The sequence below is a fragment of the Phaenicophaeus curvirostris genome, chromosome 22 (genome assembly GCF_032191515.1).
Source record: "Phaenicophaeus curvirostris isolate KB17595 chromosome 22, BPBGC_Pcur_1.0, whole genome shotgun sequence".
Classification (NCBI taxonomy): Eukaryota; Metazoa; Chordata; class Aves; order Cuculiformes; family Cuculidae; genus Phaenicophaeus; species Phaenicophaeus curvirostris.
In genome coordinates, this window is record NC_091413.1 from 1,807,568 (window position 1) to 1,830,379 (window position 22,812).

General features: G+C 48.9%; 1 protein-coding gene and 1 long non-coding RNA gene across 4 annotated transcripts in view; one reads left to right on the plus strand and one right to left on the minus strand.

The window, feature by feature from the left end:
* LOC138730043 (uncharacterized) overlaps positions 1 to 4,499 on the plus strand; it is a 120,893-nt gene extending 116,394 nt beyond the window's left edge. For both annotated transcript variants that reach the window (XR_011338990.1, XR_011338989.1), the window contains 3 exons: positions 1,557 to 1,612; positions 3,502 to 3,623; positions 4,385 to 4,499. This is a non-coding gene — a long non-coding RNA (uncharacterized lncRNA). The remainder of the gene's footprint in view (positions 1 to 1,556; positions 1,613 to 3,501; positions 3,624 to 4,384) is intronic.
* SKI (SKI proto-oncogene) overlaps positions 1,345 to 22,812 on the minus strand; it is a 98,813-nt gene continuing 77,345 nt past the window's right edge. Inside the window, exons 2-7 of one of the 2 annotated variants that reach the window (XM_069874757.1) lie at positions 14,028 to 14,153; positions 13,427 to 13,542; positions 11,487 to 11,761; positions 10,729 to 11,030; positions 8,318 to 8,548; positions 1,345 to 5,465 (exon numbers count right to left, since the gene is read on the minus strand). In XM_069874757.1, coding sequence (XP_069730858.1) covers positions 5,277 to 5,465; positions 8,318 to 8,548; positions 10,729 to 11,030; positions 11,487 to 11,761; positions 13,427 to 13,542; positions 14,028 to 14,153 — 1,239 coding nt within the window. In that variant the 3' untranslated portion in view covers positions 1,345 to 5,276. The remainder of the gene's footprint in view (positions 5,466 to 8,317; positions 8,549 to 10,728; positions 11,031 to 11,486; positions 11,762 to 13,426; positions 13,543 to 14,027; positions 14,154 to 22,812) is intronic. The other variant, XM_069874758.1, reaches the window with a different exon arrangement.

Here is a 22,812-nt window from a genome sequence, read left to right on the forward strand (position 1 = left end):
ACCAGAGCTGTGGAAACTCCACAGCCGCTTCTCAGAAAACCAGGAGAGAATTACTTTAACATATGTTTCCATCTTCTGCTTTGTGCAGTTTTCCCCTCTTGCATTTCCTTTTCTTTGACCTGGTATAAACTCACACTTACAATTCCCTCTATTCAAGAGAAATTTCACTGCTTTGTTAGGATTTCCCCACGTCGCTCCCAGTTCAAGCCCCGTCCCCTTACAGGGTTCTCACTGGCAGACCTGATGCTTGCCTGTGTAAATGATGCTCAGAGACCTGTGTGTGAGCTGTGGGGAACAGCGCGAGGAAGGGCCTGGTCTGGCTCCTCAGGGTGTTCTGTGCCTCAGCACATGGAGCTGGTAAGGCCGATTTCATGGTCTGGTGTGCCAGCAAGACATGAGATGTGGTGGGAAACCTGACCTTCCCTCCAGCATCGGAGAGAATTTAATGCTCCTTCCGTCTATAGCCACCACGGGTTTTGTTGTTGTCGCGGGTGTGTTAGAGGATGGACGTGTGGGTAAGTTATATGCACTCAGAACTGGAACTTGGTGTGCATGCGGCAATGGGTCGATGTTTTATATAAAGCACGACTTGGCGACCTATGCAAGCAATGAGCACACAGTAGTGCCGGCACAGAGCACATGGCGTGGGGACAGGGGAGCAGTGCTGGCACTGAGCTCCTGGGGCCCGGGCGGAGCTGGTGGGGCTGAGGCCCCTGTCTGAAAGCCCTTCCTGGGGGTGTGGCCGCGTCCCCCTGCCCAGCTCCCAGGAGCTCCCTGTCCGGGATTCTCATCCAGGGACACAGGGCGCGTCTCCAGTGGTCTCGGAGGTCGGCCTGCCCTGCGCAGCGAGGCCGTGGCTGCCGACACAGGGAACTCAAGAACCAGACCGCGTCCGTTTTACTTTTTTCTGGACAAACAGTTTTATTTTAGGTAATGCGTCTATACACTGTACATTCAGTCACTGTGGTATATAAGCATAGCTATTTTCATACATAATCTCATAAAGTCCTTTATTTTACAATATTATCTGCTTCAAGGGCAGGGGATGTGGAAAAGGGGGTGGAAAAGGACTATCAAGGTACACAGCGAAATAGATAAATATGCCAAGCTTTTTTCTTATTTTTTTTTAAATCAGGCATTTATAAACAAGAAAGCATACATTACTTACATAAAAATAGTTCTAAATAGTAGAGTAAGTCATAATATTGTCATTAGCAGCAGCATAGGAGAGACTGGGATAACAAAATGTGCTGAAATGCTATTGGCTATTATAAATGTAAAGATTTATTTTTCTTCAATTGAAAAAATGTCATTTCTGTGAGTTCTTTTGATTTAAAGAAAAAAAACAAAAACAAAACAAAGCAACAACCAAGCCAACAAAAAACTTCTCTCTCAAACACATGGACTGATGGGAGGGCAGAATGGAAAGAAAATCAACCTTCTGGTAATAAAATACTTTACAGTGAAAATAAGGACAAATAAAATGCAAATGGATGGAGAGAGTTTAACCCACATCGAAAACTTGCAAAAAGATTTTGTTTTGTTTTTCCTAACAGACAGCAAAGGTTCTTCTTATTTAAAAACACAACTCATAAAACAAGACAACTACCAGGTAAGAAAGAGTTTTGAAAAAGTAAACACCATATACACTTATAATACAACAGTGTAAAATGAACAAAAGTATTTACAGGTTGAATTTACTCTTAACTTTTTTTTTTTTTTACATTGGCTAGTTCTGTTCGAAAAGCAGAATATTCTGTATACTAGTTAGCTGCTCCAGAGATATGAATGTTATTGCTGTTGTTTTTTTTTTCCCTTCGTTAAGTCTTCTTTCAGTAATAGAAACAATGAGTAATTAAACTGAATATACAAGTCTTAAGTAATATAATTTTAAGTACAGGGAGAGTCAACAGCCTGTATGAAACACCTCTTCTCCCTTTTAACTTATTAAAGGAAACTAAAGAGCAGATGAAACAAGAAGATGTGACTGTAATTCCTGCACTCGGGCTGAAGCGCAGACGGAATGCAGCAGGGACTCAAAGGGACAGTGAGAGGAAAGCCGTTCTGTCCAACGGGCCGTGGTTTGACTGAGGTGTGGCAGCCACAGAAATTGCACACAGAACTCCCCCCCTCTAGCACCTTCCTGTATTTCTTTCCTCTAAACCTTAATTTATAGAAACGTTTTGACTTGGCTGTGTTTGCTCCCAAGGATCAAATACCCATGGAGTCCAAACCTCAGACAGCCTGAAGTGCCACATGGGACACTTGACGGACTCACCGCCACGCCCAGCGAACGAGGAGCCCCCGGGTTTGTCCCAAGAGGTGCGAGTGCCTTTTGGAACCTTCTTTCTCACCAATCCCATCCTGTGCACCCACCAAGCCCAGGTGATGCTGGGTGTCTGACAAGCCACTTACATTTGAGAATTGCGGATTTCATTAGTTTTGGAGGATAAAGTCATCACGGTCATAAGCACTTCCCCAGACCCCCAGGACCTGTGGCACAGGCCCCTTTCCCAGTACAACCCAGAGGGGGATGGATGTGTTGCCATTTTTTGTGGAGGCACAAAGGGGAGAGGCGCCATGGCCCCACACCAGCACCATTTCCAACGTGAGGGTCCCCAAAGCTACGAGGGTGGAATGCGTTTGTTCTGTGTGTAATTTCTGCGTGTGGCAGTGAAGCGGAAACACACAACCACCAACGAGAATTTAGTTTCCCTTGAAGAACTAAGTGAATAATACACCTCTGGAAATCATAAGGCTGAGAACATTTGATGCATACTGCATAACACAATAAACCCTTTACATAAGACAGTAATAATGCCCATTAATGAATATACGTATGGCAGAGACTTTAATTCCATGCATATGATTTAATAATTGCAGAAAAAAAACATACAAAGAAGCAAAAAAAAAAAAAACCACAAACAAACCACCACATTAAAAAAAACTGCTTAAGCATAATGAAAATTCCTTTTGCATTGCACTTCAGAGGAGGAGATCTGCCTCGAGACTCAGTCTCTAGCAGCCCGAGCACCCAGGGCGAGCCCCAGGGCGAACGGACAGGTTTGCGGGTGTCATTTACTCAGTGTTACTGGTTCTTGCTCCCAACAGTTTTGCATTGTCCCAGTAATTCTACTCCTTTTGTATTTCTCGGTTTTGTACCTAAATCATATATATATGAACATCTCTGTTAATGCTCACAGTTATGATAATGGTTATAATGGTTTCAAGCAAACAGCTCTTGTTTAAAGAAAACAACAGAACTCTAAGGTCAGTAAGTACTGTAATTTTAGGATTGGAAGCCGCTTTCTGTCTACTGGGAAATAACTTGTCAGCTTACACAGTTTGCATTCATGTCCAAAAGCAAATAAAGATCACTGGAAATGGGGTTCTTTGTTTGGAGGAATTTTGTGTGCGAGGATGCATAGGGGGTTGGTTTTGTTTGGGGTTTTTTTGTTGTTTTTTTTTTTTTAGGGGTTTTTTTTTTTTATCTTCTTTAAGGTAAAAAAGTGGCAGCATCAGCCAGAGAGGATGCTGACAGGATAGGTGAGCTGGAAGGCACATCTGCAGCCCCACACCAGGTTTTCACTTCATGCTGATCAGCTTGAGTGCAAGAGGTGAGTGTTTATGGGTGAAAGTAACTCTTGTTCAGTAAAGCAGCTGCTGGGTGTGATCAGCGCTTCCCGGAGCGCAGCTGCTGCTCCCCAGCTCCTGCCGGGTGCAGAGCCGCGCAGGCTGGGCAGCGCTGGGCCAGCGGTGCCGCTCTGGGTGACGTTCTAGCCCTGCCGAACCCTCTCTTTGCATAAATGTAAAAGACGATGCGAGGTGTCGCGTGGTGGCGAACGGGGTGGGCGGTGCTCACACCTGTGGGGCAGGGCAGGGTCTAGAACGCACAACTTGTAAACTTTAGAAACACGGAATAAAACGCAGAGAAAAATTCTGACAAAGTGCAGGTTAAAAAATAAACACATCCACACCACCGACACTAAGACAAAGTGAGGCCATGCTGCAATTTCTGTTGCGGGGCCAAGGCTTGGATCCCAAAGTTAAAGTAATTTCTTTCTTTAAAAACAAAAGGTTTTTTTTTAAAAAAGTTATGTAGACATTCACAGCAGCAAAAATGTTTTTCTTTTCTGTAGTAACCAATAACACGACGTCGCACTCTCTGTGAGCACAGAAACCCTGACTGCCAGTGCGCAATGAATGCCGGGGAATACTGAACGTACAGTGAGACGGTGCAACAGCGATCGATGAGTTTGCCAGAAGATGGAGAGCTGAAGTAAAGATTTCAAGACGCGTCTGCCTTCTGCTTTGTCTCTCAACCGACTGAACAGGACATCCTTTTCCCTCCTTTCCTTCCTTCTTTCTTTTCCTAAATCTGAAGAGCTCGTGGATGAAGCGAGTCCTTTGAACACATCAGTTAATGAAGATGGCTCCAGAAAAGGTGGCGTGATGCGCAAACACTGACGGCTGTAAGGCTGCATTTGGAACTCTAAAGCGCACGGCTTCTCCGCCCATCCCTGCTCCCCACTCCCACCTGCCCTGCACAGTCCTGCATCTTCCTTCTTGTGTTCGGGACAGGAAATGAAGAGAATTCTTTTTAAGGAAAAAATCAACTTTGAAAAGCACTCTGAACTTCTCATACGACCACGTGACGGGATTAAAACTGCGATGGCTTCCTCGATGGCTGGAAAACTGCTAATGAAATGGCATCATCACCAGAGGGCTTCTCTGTGAGGAACCCCAGAGCCTATAACGAGTCCTTTAAAAATTGTGCATCAAAGGTTTTTTTTGTTTTGCTTTTAAAGGTACATTATAAAAATCTTGTTAATTTTTTAATACCAAGTCCGTGTAATGAATCGTTTTAAATAGCTTATAAGAAAAGTTTGTTTTTAAATTCAAAAATGTTCCAGCAGGCAGAAGGGCAACACACAAACACTGCCATGCTTGCCTTCGACTCTGATTTGAGCTGGGCGATGCTGCTTGCTTGGAGTTTGCCAGTAGAAAATTTGCTGTGGACTTAGAAGTATTTTGTTTATAAACACTTTGTGTTCTATAGGCACAGTAAGATGTTGTGCTATATGGATCGGGGAAAAAAGAGGCATAATTCAGTGCTTCTGTTCTAAAGAGTAACATCTGCCTTCACCTAATCAGAATCCATAGTGATAGGTCTGTGTGCCGAGACACCACTACTCACACATGCACTTACACACGTACCCACACGTCCTCCCTTACTGCGCAACTCTGGCGTTTGGATGGCTCTGGCGAGGGGCATTTTAGTTCTCCATGTTGCTCGCTGTGTTTTCGCTGCTGGCTTGACTGCTTGGTTTAGGCCACAGTTGTTCCTGAAGTTCCTTGACTACTTTTTCCAAGTGTTCCCGAGCCTCCCTTTCGTGCATCAGGTCAGCCCGGAGCTGCTCCCGGTCAGCTTCTGCGTGCTGGAGCTTGACCTGGAGGTCCTCAATCTGGAGAGAAGCAGATGGAGAAACATCACCAACTGGTTCAGTGTTGCCGTTCTATTGTGACCGCGTAGGCTGTAACACAGGCCGGGACCTTCGCACGAGGCGAGGCGAGGACCGAAACCAGGACCAAAGTCAAGGTAAGGCTGGTGTTGCCTTTCCCTGTGCTGCTCACAGCCCTGCCTGCACACTGCAGGAACCATTTAGCTTTGGTGTTCTTAAATGATTCTCAGGGGTTAAGTTCCAGAAAGGAGGGTGAAAAACAGGATAACTGAGTGCACTCATGTACAGAACGTGGTCGCAGTGCTGCTCCAGCCCTCACTGCTCCCTCCTTAGGCAGCCGGCCATTCACAGGACTACGAGCCACATTTGCACAGGCACAGTCATCTCCCCTCAGACCATTTAACAGGGGTTGTTAATGAGTGACCACGTCAGCCCCAGCTGCCTGTGCCAAGGCCAGTGGCAGCCGTAGGTTACTGCCCGGGGCAAGCAAAGGCCGTGTCCTCTCCTGTAGAAGAACCACTGTGGCCTTTATCTGAGTGAGGAACTTACCTGCCTACGGAGAGAGGAGGCAGGGAGGGCGTAGCGGGGCAGGGTAGAGGGCAAGGGGGGAGCGGATACGGATGTGAAAAGGCTGGAACACGGTGAGCCCTCCAAACAACCCCCCAAGCCACCCTGAAAATGATCATTTCAGCTCACAGAAAGCAGCTTAACTTTGGGGGGCAGGAATGGGGCAGAACCATCCAGAAATGGACGTACAGTATCACAGCTCCCAAGGAGCCTTGGAGGCCATCGCTGCTGAGCCCTAACCCTACAGTGAGACAGGCAGATGACCGTGACCACCACAAAGGCCTCATCCTTCCTCTTTTTTCCTTACTGGTAAAAAGGGCAGAGAAACACCCTGGTATTCCAGCGTGTAAATATTGGGAAAACTGCTTAAACCAGTTTAAGTATGGAACATTAGGCCACAAACAGGTAAGAGTGGCAGTCATCAAAGATTGCCATTTAACAGAGAAAAACTCTCCTGGGCGGGGCTAAGCTGAAGGTAACCCCCCCAATCCATGTGTGGATCTCAGCATGGAGTAAGGAAGGCGGCAGGCAGGAGCACCCCCCTTGCTGTGTGGTCGGGAGGCGGCACCTGAGACTCGAAGCTTACACAAAGCCCTTTACACCCCGAATCTTGTCACTGTTTCTCTCAGACTGAGCCTGGCTAGAGAGTTGCGGTTTCCTCAAAAATAACAAGTGACAAACACAACGCACGTGACAAGCTTCCTCCTGCGTGCTCTCCCAGTGAGAGATAGAAGGTGCACAAAGCTTTAAATTCCTTACAGGACTTGCCTTAAGCTCTTAAGTCACATCGATGTCCTGTACAATTCCGACTGCAAAGTCCCGTCAGCTATTGTTCTACCACGTGCCCAGCAGGAACCTCGGGGTGGCTGCTGCCTAAAGCAGCTCCAACTGCCCCCGAGGCGGGAGCTGCCCTGGGGCAGAGTGAGGTCCTGGTGCTGTGACAGAGGCCGACATGCACACAGCTCACGGCAGCTGACCCTGCGGAGGTGCTGCGTGCGCCTTCTAACAAACCTGCCCCACGGGCAGCTGCTTTTTGAGACGATCTCAGCCCTTCATCTTGGGAAACCCCATTTACTCCCTTCCACAGAACTGATTTGTAGACTGAAAATCCACATTGCCAAACACTTCCCTACACGCCCCATGGGAAGGCAGGACACACCTGCAGACGGGCCAAGCTCTGTTGGGTACCCAGGGCGTTGACTTTTATCAGCACTTGCTGTTGCCTTGGGTTTTTTGCTCCAGTGGAAGTGAACCGCCGGCAACGCCCAGCACAGCAGTTCGCAAGCTGGTTATGTTTAGTCTGGACACCTCTTATCAGTGAGACATCCTGTGATGCTGGAGAGGAAGCCCGCATCATTTCCTGCTTCTGGTCTGGTCTGACCTGTCTCGTCGTGGTACAAGCGGACCCCCTCCCCTTCCCGGTATTGAGAGCCCAGGCTTAGAAGAATTTCTGACTGCTGTTACTTTTTATTTCCTTCCCCCCTCCCTTAAAGTAACCACAGAAAATGTCTGTGGCTCAGCCTTCAGGCTTCAGTTCACGAAGCATGTTTAACAACATGGGTGGCAGAGAAGCTGCTGCAGTAAATGTGGTCCAGAAGAGCCCCCTTTATGTTAACTCTGGTGTGTTACACCGTGCAAGTTCATCTTGGAGATGCACCCGCCCCTGTGGCACTGGTGCAAGCTCGCTGTGCTCCGCCTCAGGCAGGAGGGCCTGTTCCTCAGAGCAGCTGCCGCTCACTGACCCCCCTCACAAATCCAGGGGGCTGCCTCTGCTCTTGGCTCAGCCCGTTCCGCCGGGCCGTGTCAGGGGCCGTGGAGCAGGGGCTGCCCTGGCATTCCACGTGCCCGGCAACACCAGCACGCAACAAGGTGATTCAGGGATGTGCAGCCCAGGCTCTTGGGTCACTTGGCTTCAGGCGGTTTAAATAAACTTCAGAATCCTTTGTTACAAGAGAATCTGATGTGGAGAGGGCGGGGAGGGCTTTTTAGTTTGAAAGCTTAAAGCATGCACGTTGCTTGTAACAACACGTTCCTGCATTCCTAGAACTTCCACTGGGATCACACTGGAAATCTTTTCTCAGACCTGACAGTTTTCTCTTCTCCTGCTTTACAGCTGCAAACATTGCTCCCTCCCAGCCCAGCGCTGCGCCTGCTGCTGGGCCCAGGGTCGGCCCCAGGCACCGGTGTCAAACCAGAGAAGACGAGGCTGCTGGCGTTAGGGCAGACAGACAGACAGACACTTAGCCGTGCCCCAATACCTGTTACACCCTTCAGTGCTGGGGTCTTACCTGGGCTGAGTACTTGGCCCGGAGCCTCCCTGCTTCACAGCCCTTGTCACAAACCCGGATCTGCCTGGCTTGTTCCAGTTCCCTCTTCAGTCGTATCCGAGACTCGTTGGCTTCCTTCATTTTCTTCTCATTTTCAGCTCTCAGACGTTCAATCTCTTTCCTTAAGTTGCGCTTCGCCTCTGTTGCTTCTCTCAGTTTCTCTTTCTTAGCCACTCTCAGGAATTCCAGCTCCTAAAACACAAAAGCAGTGACTTGTGAGAACTGAAGAGCAGAAACTACATTAGTGCAAAGAAACAGAACTGCAGAGGAAGCGATCCAAACTAAATTCCCACCTTCTGTTGGTTATGACCAAAATGGCTCCTGTCTAAACCTCCTTCTGAACTTTGTACAAGCTTTTCTCCTTTAAATCAACACGAGAGCCTACATTCAAGATACCCTGAATTCCTGGATAATGAAAAGCTATTTGCTACAGCCACATTTTGCTTTGTCAAGCAAAATAGCTGTGACCATCTGTGACTGAATAAAGATGAACTGCAGTTGGAGAGAGCTCCCAGCAATGTGCTCTGCACCAGCTCGAAGTTTCAAACGCACCAACTGTAATGCCTGCACTTCACACAAGACACTGAATTCACACGCGATGATAATTGCCCTTTGTGTGCGGCAAAGCTGAACAAGAAGGTTGCTGAGGAGCTCAGGAAGCGGGTCTGTTTTATCAAGCCCCCCAGAAATCCACATAAGGCAAGTATGAGACAAAGTGAGTCGCACATCTTCTCCCTCAGTCCAGATCTTGCTTTGCTGCGTGTGGCGCCCCAAGTCTCTTGGCAACCAGGCAACGGGCTGCGCCATCGCAGCATCGGGAAAGCACCAGGCTAAAACCTTACGCTAAATCGAAACTCTGGGAATTGCCGTTCTCCGTGCCCAGGTTCTGAACAGGAGCTGCCACCTTGGAATCTCCAATCCAAGAGCGAGCCATTACCTGATGGGGTAACCGTACGGAACCCAAAGGTGCACAGGAAGAAACCCCTAAGTTTTAAGAAGCTGCTGTTAAAAGCCATGTTCATCGCAAGCACCAGCGTGGCTTACGACAGGTCTGGCTCCTAACTGGTTAAATCGGAAACTAAAGCTCAATATTTTTCCCCAGAAACAGCGTTTCCTCTGTCAGAGTCAAGCCTCGCAGCAAAGCGGGTCTGTTCAGTAACACTGCCACCGGGTCATGGGAAACACGCTCCCCTGACAGTCTCACTGCCAGCCGGGCCCTCGCCCGCTCAGCCTGTGGACACGGGCACACGTGACCCTCTCCGTACAGGAACTGGAAACCCACAGCTGCCCACGTGGAAAATGACAGCCAGACACCATATCCTCCTCTCACCCCGACATCTTGCTTGATTTAAGGCCTCAACACTCAGTTCTGCCTCATCAACTGCTTCATCTGATTCCAGCTTTGCTTTCAGTACACGCTGTGTGTTTAGATTAGATATTTAAAAATTAGCTTTAAACATATATTACTTATAAATATTTACTTTTAAATGCATAAAATAAACCATCTATTTACTGAAGCACAAGGGAATTAAGTGATTTGCTCCAGGCAACAACGAAGCAGCAGTTCAGCTGAGGATGTGGCCCTGGGCCTGGTCCAGCCGTGCGCCCCTCACAGCCGCCCACGGGAGAGGGACCCGGCCCCTCTGGCTTGGTAACAGCCCCACGCAGAGGATCCAGAGAGGACACGTGACGCCGGCACTGGCTCTACCTTCCACAGCCACCAACAGCTTCTGCCCCGGCTCAAATAAAAGAAGTCCCCCTGCCCCTCTGTGCAGCCGCTGCGCTCTGGATCTGCCGCGGGGCAGCACATCCCTGCAGCCTCTTCTGCCTGACCACTCTTCCCTGGACACGATCGAGGACTTCCAGAAATACAGAGCTGTTTCACGGAATGAAGTGAAGCCTGGGTCATGAGAAGCTTAGCAAAGATCGTAGTTCAGCTCCTCATCAGGGCTTCAACGTGTGTCCCCGTGTCCCAGGAACTGCCCCCCTCTCGGCCAGGCAATGGCAGGGCCGCTCAAATCCTTTCAAAGTCCAGCTGAAGCCTCCAGCGGGACCAAAACGTTTCTCGTTCAGTGAAATGAGAACGGAATTAACTGTGCTGGACTGGAAGATGTTCTCAGTAGGGAGAAGATGTTGATTTTGGTAACCATGGATTTACAACCTCAGGCAAAACCAGGTGGCAGGCTTAAAAATGTAGGAATGGTTCCTGTAGACTTTGGTTTCCCGGCTGAATTTACAAACAGTTCCCCGGGAAAGGCTGTTGCTATTTGGGAAAAATGAGGCAATTCTTTCTCACATGAGCCTGCCTCATGGTTTCTACCTGGAAGGGGATCTGCAGGCAGTGGGAAGGGAAAGCTGTTTGTCAGCATCACCTGATGTAGACTGCGCTTGGCTTGCAAGGCAGCGTTCAGCTTCTCTTCCTGCTTCACTCTCATTTTAACAACTTCATGGAGAAATTTTTCTTTGGCTTCTTTCGTGTCGAGGCCGCTGTCCAGGGCCTGCCGCAGGTGCTCCAGCTCGGCCTCCAGCCCGCTGCTGTGGGAGTCGGAGTGCGGCACGGCCTCGTACGAACTGCTGACCGCGACCGGGGCCTGCATCCCGGGCGAGCTCATGTCCTTTGCTGAGCTGGATGAAGTAAAGGATGGGGAGGACAGCGAGGATAAGGAGGAGGTGACTGAAAAACAGAAACGTTGAAAATTAATAAAAACAGACATCTAAACCGACTACATCTCAAAATACGCTGAGGCCCTTTTGGACAGAGCAGATACTCAATAGTCAGTGAAAAAACAGAAGAGAGAAAATACTGGCTTTATCTTTTGCTAGTTGAAACGTGGTGGCAATGCAAAATGGCTGATGAAGGGACCTGCTCTCCCAAAGGCCCCGGGCTAACAGATACCCGTGGTTCAGGTGCTTCTTCTAGTCGATGCACGCTCCTCTCCCAGGACCCCCCCAACTTATGTCCATTCTGGGTTTTCGTTATTACTTCAGGCTGTATTTCTACATCCCGGCGAGGTATTAGGCTGCCAGTCGTATGTAACCCCAACAGAAGGTGAAGAGCTGACTCCAGTGTATCAGTGAGGAAAATCCAGCACATCAAACCAAAGCAGAGGCAGCTATAACTGTCACTTACATTCTTCCCTGGTTTCTACTTCAATTTCGGCTTCCGACTCCTTCTCCTCTTCAGTGGCAGCAACAGGGGCTGCAGCAGTGGCTGCTGCTTCTGGGACAGGGGTGTTCTCCACAGCATGTTTCCTCTTCCGCGGCTGGGCAGTGCTGCTCAGAGCTTCGCTCCGGGACACCGCGGTGGCGCAGGGTGCGGTGCTGACGATTTTCTGCTGGGCTGGCGGCGCCAGGGCCACATTGGGGGCCACGGCATTCTCAAAGCTTTTGTAGGAGTAGAAACTGCTGTAGAAGGGGAGACGAAAGGAGAAAACAGTCATCGTCTTGGCTTTAAGAGGGTCCCAATCCACGTGTTACCCCAGAACTGCAAGACGCTTACAGGAATGACAGTAAAGCTGCACGGAGTTACACCAGTTAAGAACCTGCCTCTGTATTTGCTTAGCGTTTTGCACTCAATTAAACACAGGGATGATTTACACAGCTCATCTCCACCCAGTTCAGAAGGGGTCACATTCAAAGCGCCACATACCCTAGGAGCACCAAAGAGATGAGATCTCCCAGAGCCTAGTAATTATCATGAAGTTGCGTTGTGATCTTCACGCACTCCTGATTAACCTCACTGCCCAGTTTTACTTCTGTCTATCCACAAACGTTTTCCAAACATTTTGCACTTCCTTCCGAAAGGCTGCAGGAGCGCCAATAGCACTGGGGTTTTTGACAGAGCATGAATGAGAGTGCGCGTATGTAAAACCACAGGTAAAAACCCAACAAACCCGTGCAGAAGGACAGTAAAGTTGTAACGTCAGATCCCCAGAGCAGCCTGTCTTTGCACCTTTAGTTCAGCAGCTGTGACGTGACGGCCCTGCAGTCGTACACGGACATTTCTCCTGGACCTGGTGCGGGTGGGTTTCTCCCCAAATGTCTCTCATGGACACGGAGGGCGCGCTCTCACCCCAGTGCAGCCTTTCTCTCCTTACCAAACTGAAAAGCCTGTTTAGACCCCAGCAGGCTTGCTTTGCTTTTCTTTTTTTTTTCCCCCAATCAATCCCCACAGCTTCTCAGAAACTTGTTCATGAGGGCAGCAACATATGTTCTCCGTAACGCTCCCCAAAACCACCTGGCCACTTTAGTCAAACTTTCCAAAGAAACCATTACCCTTAGGCAGAAATCTGGCATAAGGAGTTTTCAGGCTGAGCAGCTTGAGTCTGGCACCGAAATGTGCAATTGCCCCACCACTTTCCATTCCGACTGTGACACCAGCGCTCCCACCTATTCTGGCTGGTGACTCATCCCTGTACCCCGGTGACCGAGTTCCTGTCCGGAATCCGGCCCGCGACACCTGACGGGGCTCGCAAGCCGAGAAGCCTCTCGCGGGCTCTCCTGCCCGGCGCGCTCTGCCAGGACCTCTGGCATCACAAGGGAACGGGACGGCCTGTGCTCTCCTTCAGTCCTTGGCCCTCTGGCACTGGCCACGCAGGAGGAAGGATGCAGCTGCGCTGGCACCACGCGGACCAGCCAGAGCTGCGGAGCTGCTGCCGGCACCAAGCGGCAGTGGCCTGGAAACGCTGGCTGGGCCCCGACCGCCTGCCCTAGGAGGAACTCTGTCGTCAGAAATCGCCCTAAACGGCGAAGCTGAGAACTCCCAATGACTGTACCCAAAGTGATCACACGGTGATAGAAGCAACCCTCATTTCAGACTTTCACGGCAAGTTTCACTAAGAAAACCTATTTCATGAACACACAAAATAGCAGCGCTAGTGTTTGTTTCCTTTCTGTGAATTAAAGCGCTGCTGCTGCAAATGCTTTTTAATCCCACCCTAGCAGACGGACCAAGTGAATTACAAAGCCACCAGTTAGTGAACAGTGCAGGGGAACAATCATAAAGCCACTTGCTGTCGAGCACATCTCCATGGCTGCCAACCCCACTCCTGTCAGTTCGTGTCTCCGTACCTGTCTCGGATCAATGCGGGAAGGTGGGACGAGAGCTCTTTTTCATTTGCTGATACAGCAGGGGACCAGGGCCGGAAAGCGGAGAGGCGCTGACGGGGATGGACACAGCCGATACTCTGGGAGGGAGGGGGAAGGAGAAGCACGTAAATACAAGCTATAAATCCCAATGGCGTGCTAGTGATGCTTTCTAGTACATGTCTTGTTATCCCTCGCACGGCTCACCACCGCCTGGGACCTACTCAGCAGATTCCACTGGAAGAGGTGAACTGTGCTAATGTAAAACCTCACCGGCTTTGTCCCAGCCAGTTATGTGCAGTTTGCAGAGAACACAAAAGGCTCCTGAGTCTTTCAGGATTCCTGTACCTCAAAGGCACGAAGGGATCGCTCACTTCATTGTCACAATCAAGGTCAGCAAACACTGGAGGATGGCAAGGAAACCAGGAGGACTGTGCAGCTCAATGGTTACCAGGGAAAGGATAGAAGTAGCATTAACTTAGGGAACCTGGACAAGGCCTTTCTCTCATTCTCTCTCCTGGTTTCGGTAGAGGGATGCCATGTGCTAATTTGAGCTCTCTTTTAATTACAAAATACTTAGAATCACCTTATTAGACGAACTGGATAAGGACCGTAACCAACTGGACTGTTTTTCCTTCTCGGTAGAAGCTGGAGACTGGGAAGCAGAGTCATCTAGTTTGGACTTTTTGGAAGCAGGAGGATCTGAAGGGACCTGAAACAAAGACAGGCAGGATAAATCAAAGTCAGAATTACTCATTTTGCAATTGGTTTAGAAACAGATTAATAAGGAAATTTTGTATTTAAAAGGAAGAAACACTGAGCGTTTTTCTGTGTTTTTACACCTAAGGAAAAACAAAGGAGTGAAAACAAGGGACAGACACAAACTATGACATAATGTGGCTTCATTCCTTCATTTAAGATACTCCGACAAAGTGTGGTGGTTACAGGCAGTAACAGAAGCGAGACATTCGCACCAGGCTGCAGAGAACTATCTGCCTTTTATGATTTTTGTATGCAGAAAGGTAAGGTTTAATGTGGTTGCCGAACTGGAAAGATTATTTTAAATGAGAACAGACCAGACTTTGTTATTCTGTTTGCAGTGGTTGTTATGCCGATGACTTCACTACCCCACAGCTGCAGTGGATTCTGGGGGTGCTGCCAAGAGCTGCTTTGCCTTTTCCACAAGTGGCTCAGCTTGGCCCATAAATCATCCTCAAGCATAAGAAAGCCCCTTGGCAAGCAACCCCCCTTTCCTTCAACACTGTGAAGGAATAAAATTCCTATAGTCCCAGCGTGGCTTGCAAAAGAATTGGTAACTACTGGTTTAACTGGTGCAGTGGGGATCCCAGCTTGAAGCCCTGCCAGTACAAACACGTCGATCAGCAGCGAGCGAGAAGGTTCTGGACCTTGTGCAGCATCACAAATAGAAATAGTAAGAGAAACACACACCTCGGCTTCTATTTCTTTGTCTTTCTGCAATTCCGAACTCGCTACCTTTCCGTATTCCCATTCAAACTGGCGGAACGACACTGCAGTAAGTAGTAATCGCTTGTATTTGCGTTACATTTCTTCATCCTTCCACCTCACTGTGATTTTTGTGGGCAAACGCGTATTTATACAGGTGTGTTGGTAAGACACAGGCACGACAACATTCGGAGAGCCTGAAATGCTTCAAGATCAGGTTCTATTTGCCAAGGAAAGAAAGGATTTTATTTGCCAATGTCTTGTGTTCTGAAAACGAGTTCCCTTTGAAGGCATCTTAAATCGGGAACCCACAGATTGCTTCTCCAAGTGAAGCTGTGATGTAAATGACTGGAGAGTCCCCATGGAACCGAAGGCAGTGCTGCTAAACGCGCTTCTCCAGCCTCTGCACTGGCTCCCAGGCCAACCCGACGGCTCTGCCTTTTGCACCCCTTCCCTAGGAGGAAACTACAGCCTCACATCCGCGAACAGTCTGCGGCTTTCATGGAAGCAGGGCAGCAGTGTTGGAAACAGCTCACGCTGGCGAGGACGCAGCTAGTACCAGTTCACCTGGCAGCTCACGCCCTCTGACCACCCCCACGGCCCGTCCGCACGGCAGCAGCATCAAACCACGTCGGGAGGTTCCGGTCAAACACTCCCTGGCGCTCTGGAGCTCGGGGCAGCTTTCCATACGCAGCGATGAAGAATAATGACCCGGGTGTGCATGTGTGTAACCCCAAGTACAAAATTAGCCCGTGCCAGTGCCAAATGCCAGCTCCAACGGATTTGCAGAGGATTCTCTGGGCACAGCTTCTGGCTGCCCTCAGGCTGGCTCCTGGAGCGGCCGAGGCGAGGGCCCTCCCGTCCACTCAAACAGAAAGGGCATTTCTAAACACTTCTTGTAAAAAAGGCAGGACAATGCATTGGAAAAGATTTGTTTTTGCTTTCAGAGATGCTGTCTGTGCAGAATTAGTGACAGCATGAGAAAGGTATTTGGCAAGTGCCTACTGCTCCCGGCCCTCTCCACTGGGGACGGAGAGCTGTGGGGAGGGGAGCTCGGGGCGGAGGGTGGGGAGGAAGGGGGCTTGGAATGGAAAAGGCAACAGGTGGCAAGACTCAGCATGGAACCCGGTCCTCCCCCCGCCCGGCCGCGCTCGGCTGCTGCAGAACACGCTGTTCGGGCAGGCGTGGGGCTCGCTCCCCGCGCACACAGCCAGAGCCCGCTCAGCACCACGTGTGAACACGAGCAGCCTGGGGGAAAGGAGAGCAAGGGCCACGCTTCAGAAAGGCTGCACAGAGATCTCAATAATATGATCTCGTTTTGCATTTTTAAAGAAATGGTGGCTGTCTCCAGTTTCTCCACTGTTCCCCTTCCTTACCACGGCTGACACCGAGGATCAGCAGGGCTCTGAGGACAAAGCACCTCGGCAGACCTAGGAAATGATGCTGAACCTTTTGTCGCCAGCAGCCGGTATCGACCTGAAACCTGGAGCTGCTGCTAGGGAGAAAAGCAGTAAAGAAGGTGTGTGCGTGACGGAAACGCAGGTTTGCCGTCCCCATCAATGGAAATGGGGTGAAAAAAAGGGGGTGTGGGAAGCAGGTGCTCAATGGGGCATGTATTTCTTTCTAACTTCAAGTCACCTCCCACCACAGGGCTCCACAATTCCCAACAAACCGCTGCTGTCCCAAGTGGTAAAACCCTTCAGCCGGACTCAAGCCAGGGCTGCTGCCACCCCGATTTGTGAACTGCTCTGATAACGGCTGCTGGTTTTCCTTCCACCCACTTTGGTTACACAGATCATCTACTGGCCAAGGTGGGAACCGCCTCTCAGTACCTGCCCAAAACCCATTTTAACAATGCAAAAATGTGTCGGTCCTGTAGTTTCCACAGACTATGAAATACTGAGGCACCACATGTTGCTATTAATCAAGAAATGGGAATTCACCTCCAAAACTCATGGAACAGAAGCCTCCTAACTGCAGCCTGTAGTCATTTGGTTAAATTTTGCTCTTGTGTAGTTCCATCTGCTTGGACATCCCACCAAAGACACCCCTGTCCCCCTCTGCAAACACTGTCACTGTCACGAACACATCAAAAATCTCATCTCTAACACCCCGAAGCAGGTCAGCACAGCTCCTCGCGGCACTTGTTTTGTGTTGCGCAGCCCTCTGATGCTGAAAGAGGCAGAAGCCAATCTGCTCACAACTCCAGGAAGACACTTAGACACAGAACAAGACCAATACTGAACACAGGATCTTCTCTTCATGACTCACCGACTACGTCCCACTCTAGGACAGCCTCCAGGCACCACTACACCCCACTGTGACACTTCCAGCCCGGCCACCGCAGCCAGCAAACCCCGGTGTTGGCTCAAAGACGGATGATTCTATTTCACTTTCTCTTTTTGCCAAATAATGAAACACACAAAGTTGCAACAGAAATACTGAAAATCTGATGTCGCTTTTTTGCCATCTTCATAAAGACTCGCAAAAAACTTGAACCCAAGGGCTCAAAGACCTAAATGCGTATTTCCTTATTTCCTATTCAGTTTTTCTTCCATTACAGGCAACTTAATAATCTGTCATCAAACGGGCTTTGTGCTGGGCAAAGGGCTTTGATAATGTGCAGTTTTCCAATCCACAGACGTAAGGAACTCCACGCTACAAAGAGGGCTCGGAAGAGATATATGAAACGCTTACTGAAGCTTTTAGACTGTTGTTTTCGGAAGCAATTGATTTTTTTAGGGAAAACAGATACAGAAAGATGTAAAAAGTAACTTTAAAAGGGCTTTTTAAAAAGTACATTCCAAAGGGAAATGTGGGCACGTGAACTTTAACGCCAGCCATTTTAAGGCAAAGTGAAGTGAAGCCGCCCAGTTTGGCCTCCAGCCAGGCAGGGCCGCGTCTGACATGTCTGATCGGATTCTATACTTCTATTAATATTGCAGTAATAAACCAGGAGATGAGGAGAGAGCGGTTTTGACCCTCTGCTGCTCAGACAGGCAAGCCCTGAGCCCAGCGCCCAGTACTGTGAATGGAACCAGCAGCCCACGCAGCACCTGCTCAGCACAACACCTGAACGTTGTTCGGAACATAGAGTCTGCGACTAATCAGGATCCTTTGATGAGGCTGGGGAATCCGGCCCTTGGCCCAGGCCACTCCTGTCAAAGATGGACTGGAAATGCAGAGAGCACACCAGCAGAAATCACAGCATCCTACAGGGCATCTTTAGAAACAAAAGATTTAACATCCCCAAAGGCTCTCACGCCATCCCAACACACAGGAATCTGCATTTCAGTCTCTCAAAACAATTATTTGGGAAAATACTGGGAGGCTGAAGAACTCCATTTCATATTCCTAACTCTGGTGTAAATCAGAACCGTCTCCGCTCAACACTGCGGTGAGAAAAGCAGGTAGAGCAGAACAGGCAAATAAAAGGGCCGTAAATCCAAGATCACATACGTTCATTGTTCGAGTTATTGCTTGTGCTGCAGGCTCCTGCAAAGAGCTGAGTTCGGTTACACCACGAGAAAGGGTGAGGCTTCCTGTCTCGTCCCATACCCTGTCTGGGTGTGAAAATACTGCAGCTCTCTCATTAGGGGCACAAACCACAAGACCAGACGCCGGTCTGATGTAAGCCTGAAGAAACCCCAGAGAGAGACTGCTTGGGTTCACAACGTGTCAGACACCAGCAGATAAAAATACACTGAAAGAGCAAAAGGCCGATAGCAAGTACAGTTTACCACTGGCACCACACGCCCATGGTGGCACTTGTGCTAAGGCTGCGCTGCAGCAGGGCGCCAGACCCAACTGGTCTGTACTGGAGGATCACTTCGGGTCTGTTGGGCAAGCAGGGCCCTCCCACTGACCAAGGGAGCCTCTGATTAAAAATTGTCTGGTTATTTAATGTTTTTTCCTGTTAAAAATTATGAGCTGACCAACTCGGCTCCTTATTTACTCCAGGGGAATCGCGAGGTCAGGCCCACGCCTAAAGTAGCAACTGTAGAGTGGTGGAGGTGCAAACACGTCTGGAGGACCAGCCCAACAGCTATTCAAAACAGAACTTTCCTCCCTAGGTACACTGGATAGGGAAGATGATTTTGTAGAGGACGTGGGGATGGAACACAAACACACACAAAAAGGCTTGTCATTCTGAGTTTTGCTACTGACTGGTTTACAAGACCTTAAGCAACTCGTTTCCACTGCCCTCCTCTAGGAAATGAATGCTAGTTCTGTTCTACGTCAAAAGATGTGTCAAACCCCTCTGACAGTACAGATAGACTAGAAAAAGGGCTAGAAAGTGCCTGAAGATTTCCACCTGTTTCAGTTTACGGACACCAGAAGCGTCGCAGAGCAACGAAAGGCGACCTTGAGCTGGCAAGCAACTGGCCCTTTTCTCTTACCCACCTCACACAGACCCAGCCCTTAGTTCCTTGCTGGGTTACAAGGAGTGGACTGGACAGGAACGCATCTTACTGGGAAAACTCTGCATCAATTTAACACACCCAGGGCAGCTAAGGACTAAGCAGGAGTTCACGCAGCAGCCTTGCGCCCCTCCTGCCGTGCTGCTCTGTCAGGACCCAGGCAGGACAGGCGGCATTTCCAAAAGCTCCTAGGAAGCAGCAGCACATTAATGGCCAGGAGAGGCCAAGCTGCTTTGGTTCTCTATTTATTCCCCAGGTTTTGCCAAGCTTCTTTCACCAACACTGCTTGCCCTTAAGAATAAACTTCTCCAACAGCCAAAAGCACCTACAGTCAGTGAAAAAGCTGGATTGAAACAACCTTCCAGGCAACTGCACTACATTCAGTAACAGCATCCACAAGTGAAGCAGGCAGGGTGCTGCTAGTGTCTCTTGTGTGACCTGGACACGGAGCTGTTAACCCTTACTGGGATGAGGCTTTTAACACTTCATTAATGTTTCTGCAAAACATGAAATGCTGGAAGTCAAAGCACAGCAAAGGAACGGAACATCACAGGGATGGTTGCTCTCATCACCTGCACAATCATTCAATAAAACAAACTAAGAAGGACAAGCTCTGAAAGCATCGTTCTACAGGCATCGATGGTTGGTTTTTACTCAACGATGAAAAGCAAATCTAAGCACCTACCCCAGTCTCTGTATTTCCCCCTGCTGGTGATGCCTGAGGAGCTCCAGGAAAGCCTCCAGCAGGCGCTGCACAGATCACCGTGAGGAATGAGAGCACAGGAGTTGTGTGCCTGCTCCAAAAGAGCACAGTCAGCATCACAAGTGGGAACCTCCGGGTTCTACTCTAATGGCTACATGTGCTCACTGTGTGACCAAGGACCCGTCACTTAAACTCGGCTGACCTGGAGATGGAAAGTGGGTAGTATCAGTCACCCATTTCTGAAGTTTTGAGCTACTTTTGCTTGAAAGAAAAGGACACAAACTCTCATTTGAAGCACACAGCCGTCAATTCCTGGACTTGGGAACCGAACTCGGAATTCTCCACATTATGCTTTTACGACCTGCAGGCCTGAGTCAGTCTAGGCACAGGCTGAACCATGTGAGGATGGAGAGCGTGCTGTGCTTCTCAGGTTGGCTTCAGATTCCCAGTGAAAATCAAACTACAACGTGCAAAATAAGAGGTACTGCCAACATGTGGGGAAAGGGCTCTTTATCCACATCCTTTAAGCCTTTCCAAGCACATGAACGGATGGACAGACCACTTGCTTCCTAAAGCCTCTTTGTGACATGGTCCAGAACTGATTATTGAGGTATTAGAGGTCTTTGTAAGGACTGCACTTTCACATGGATTAAAAAAAATAAATAAGATAGAAAGCTATGAAGGGTTGTCTCAATAATAAAAAAGCTAAAAATAATGCTGTTCTCCAGAGCTGTAAGAAGATTCACTGCCCGTCTCCTGAATATATTCTATAGAGAAGAAACCCACCCTGCTGCAGTGCCAGTTCAGGCAGCGCACGCAACATGTGTTTTATTTTCCTGTTTTCCAGTTTTGGTTTCATTGGGAAGCAGTCCAGACTCTCCATCTTCCCATTTCTCAGTGCTCTGGTGGAAGCGTAAGCAACTCATTTTACCCTGTCATTCTGGGACGTGTGATTACGGGAAGTATTTGCTTTCTATTCTTGCCTTCACAGCACACATGCTGGCTGCCAGTGTGTCCCCCTCGTCTGACCTGTGGGGAATCTTCACCAACCGCAGCTGAGTGCGCTTTGAGAGAGCCTGTTCGGCACAGGCGGAAAAAGGAGCTGCGAAAAAAACCCTCATGGGAACTAACCTACTCTCCCTTCCTACTGATGAGCCTACGAGGCCTTTGTCTCCTCCTGACAGGGGATCCTTTGGCTGCCTAGAGGCCCAGACACAATGTGGCTGCAGCTTCCCGGCTGGTCTAAGGGGCTGCCGTGTGCAGAGGTTAATGCCCTGGTCGTACGGGGTACAGGAATCACAGGACTAGGAGCCAGGCTCCTTGCTGTGAAGCCCCAGTACAACAAGGTAAACAACTGCCATTAGCTCAAAGTCACTGTCTGAGTCTAACGCATCACGAGCAAGTCTGGATTTTCTGTTCTAATCAGCAGACAATGCAGTTTTTAACCCCAAGACTGCTTTAAATATGTAGCGGTGAAAGTGTGCGCTGATTGTGGATTAATAGTTGCAAATCCTATTAAGGTTAAAAGACGGTGTAATGGAAAATCCTGAGTCCTCGTGAAACAGAATGGTCCAAGGCCCCATTTATCTGTGCTGTTCTAGTGGAAACTACCACTTGGAGCCTTTGCATCAGAAGCTGACTGAAGGAGAAGAGCAGTAACCGTACAGTTGAGGTTATTTTAGGTACCAATAGCTTTAAGTAAGATACCGAGCAAATTTAATATCATTAAAAGGAACTTGTTTTTCCTTTCTATCCTCTCAGTCAAGGCAGGCCATTTCTGGAAGAACACAGTTTTGGAGGAGTAACTTCTCACCATCCATATATAGAAGACAGGAAAAACCTAAATTCTTTGCTTACAAAATGTTTTGAAAGCTCCAGACAGGCAGATGCTTCCTTAAGCACCCGACGACTAACGTGCTCCACAATTCTCAGAAAGCCACAAGAAGCTCATCTACTTTAAGTAACAGTTATTACTGCTGAAACCTCCCCAGAGCTCCAGGATAACGGCAGACAACCACTTACAGTCTTAGACTTCCCAAGCTGCTTTTGCTGCCTTTGGAAATAAGCATCACATGTGCCTTCCACCAGATGCGGAGCTGAGGGGGAGGACAGGGTGGGTTAAGAGGGAAGGAGGGGGAGGAATGAAGAAGAGGGCCCTTGGCTCTGTCTGAGACACCCATGCAGCCTATCAGCCCTCCTGTCAGAAAGGGTTTGCTCTGGAAGAACCTTCCACGTTCCAGTGAGGGACTTGTCTAACTAATTTTAGTGAGCACATCTACCACGCAGGAGGGATACACCTGGAAAGGACTCTTGTCCTTCAAAATTGGTGGGTATTTTGAGAAAAGAGAAATATTTGCAACACCTACGAAAAATTAAAATAACTAGGCAAAGTATTACCCCTACCCTGGGACGACGAACACCAACACTGATCCTAGAGAAGCTTTTAGCAAACTGACTCATTCAATACACACAATATCGATATAAAGCCCACCAGTTTTCAGTTTTTTTCCTCAACACAAGCTCACCTTTTGACTACCCAGCAGAGATCTAAGAGGCAACGCCCAAGGAACACATGTGAGTATGGACAGGGAGACACGATGTATTTGAAAACCTATTCTAACACCAAAGAAGGCAGCAAAAAGCGATTATAGTTTGACGGGGAATGGGATGGACAGGAGGGGGAAATCTGGGACACTACAAGAAGGCTTTTGGCTCTTGTATAACGTGATGGGCTTTAAGCCTTTTGAGGGAGAAGTGGCTAAGCACTATTGCAGCGCGGTGTG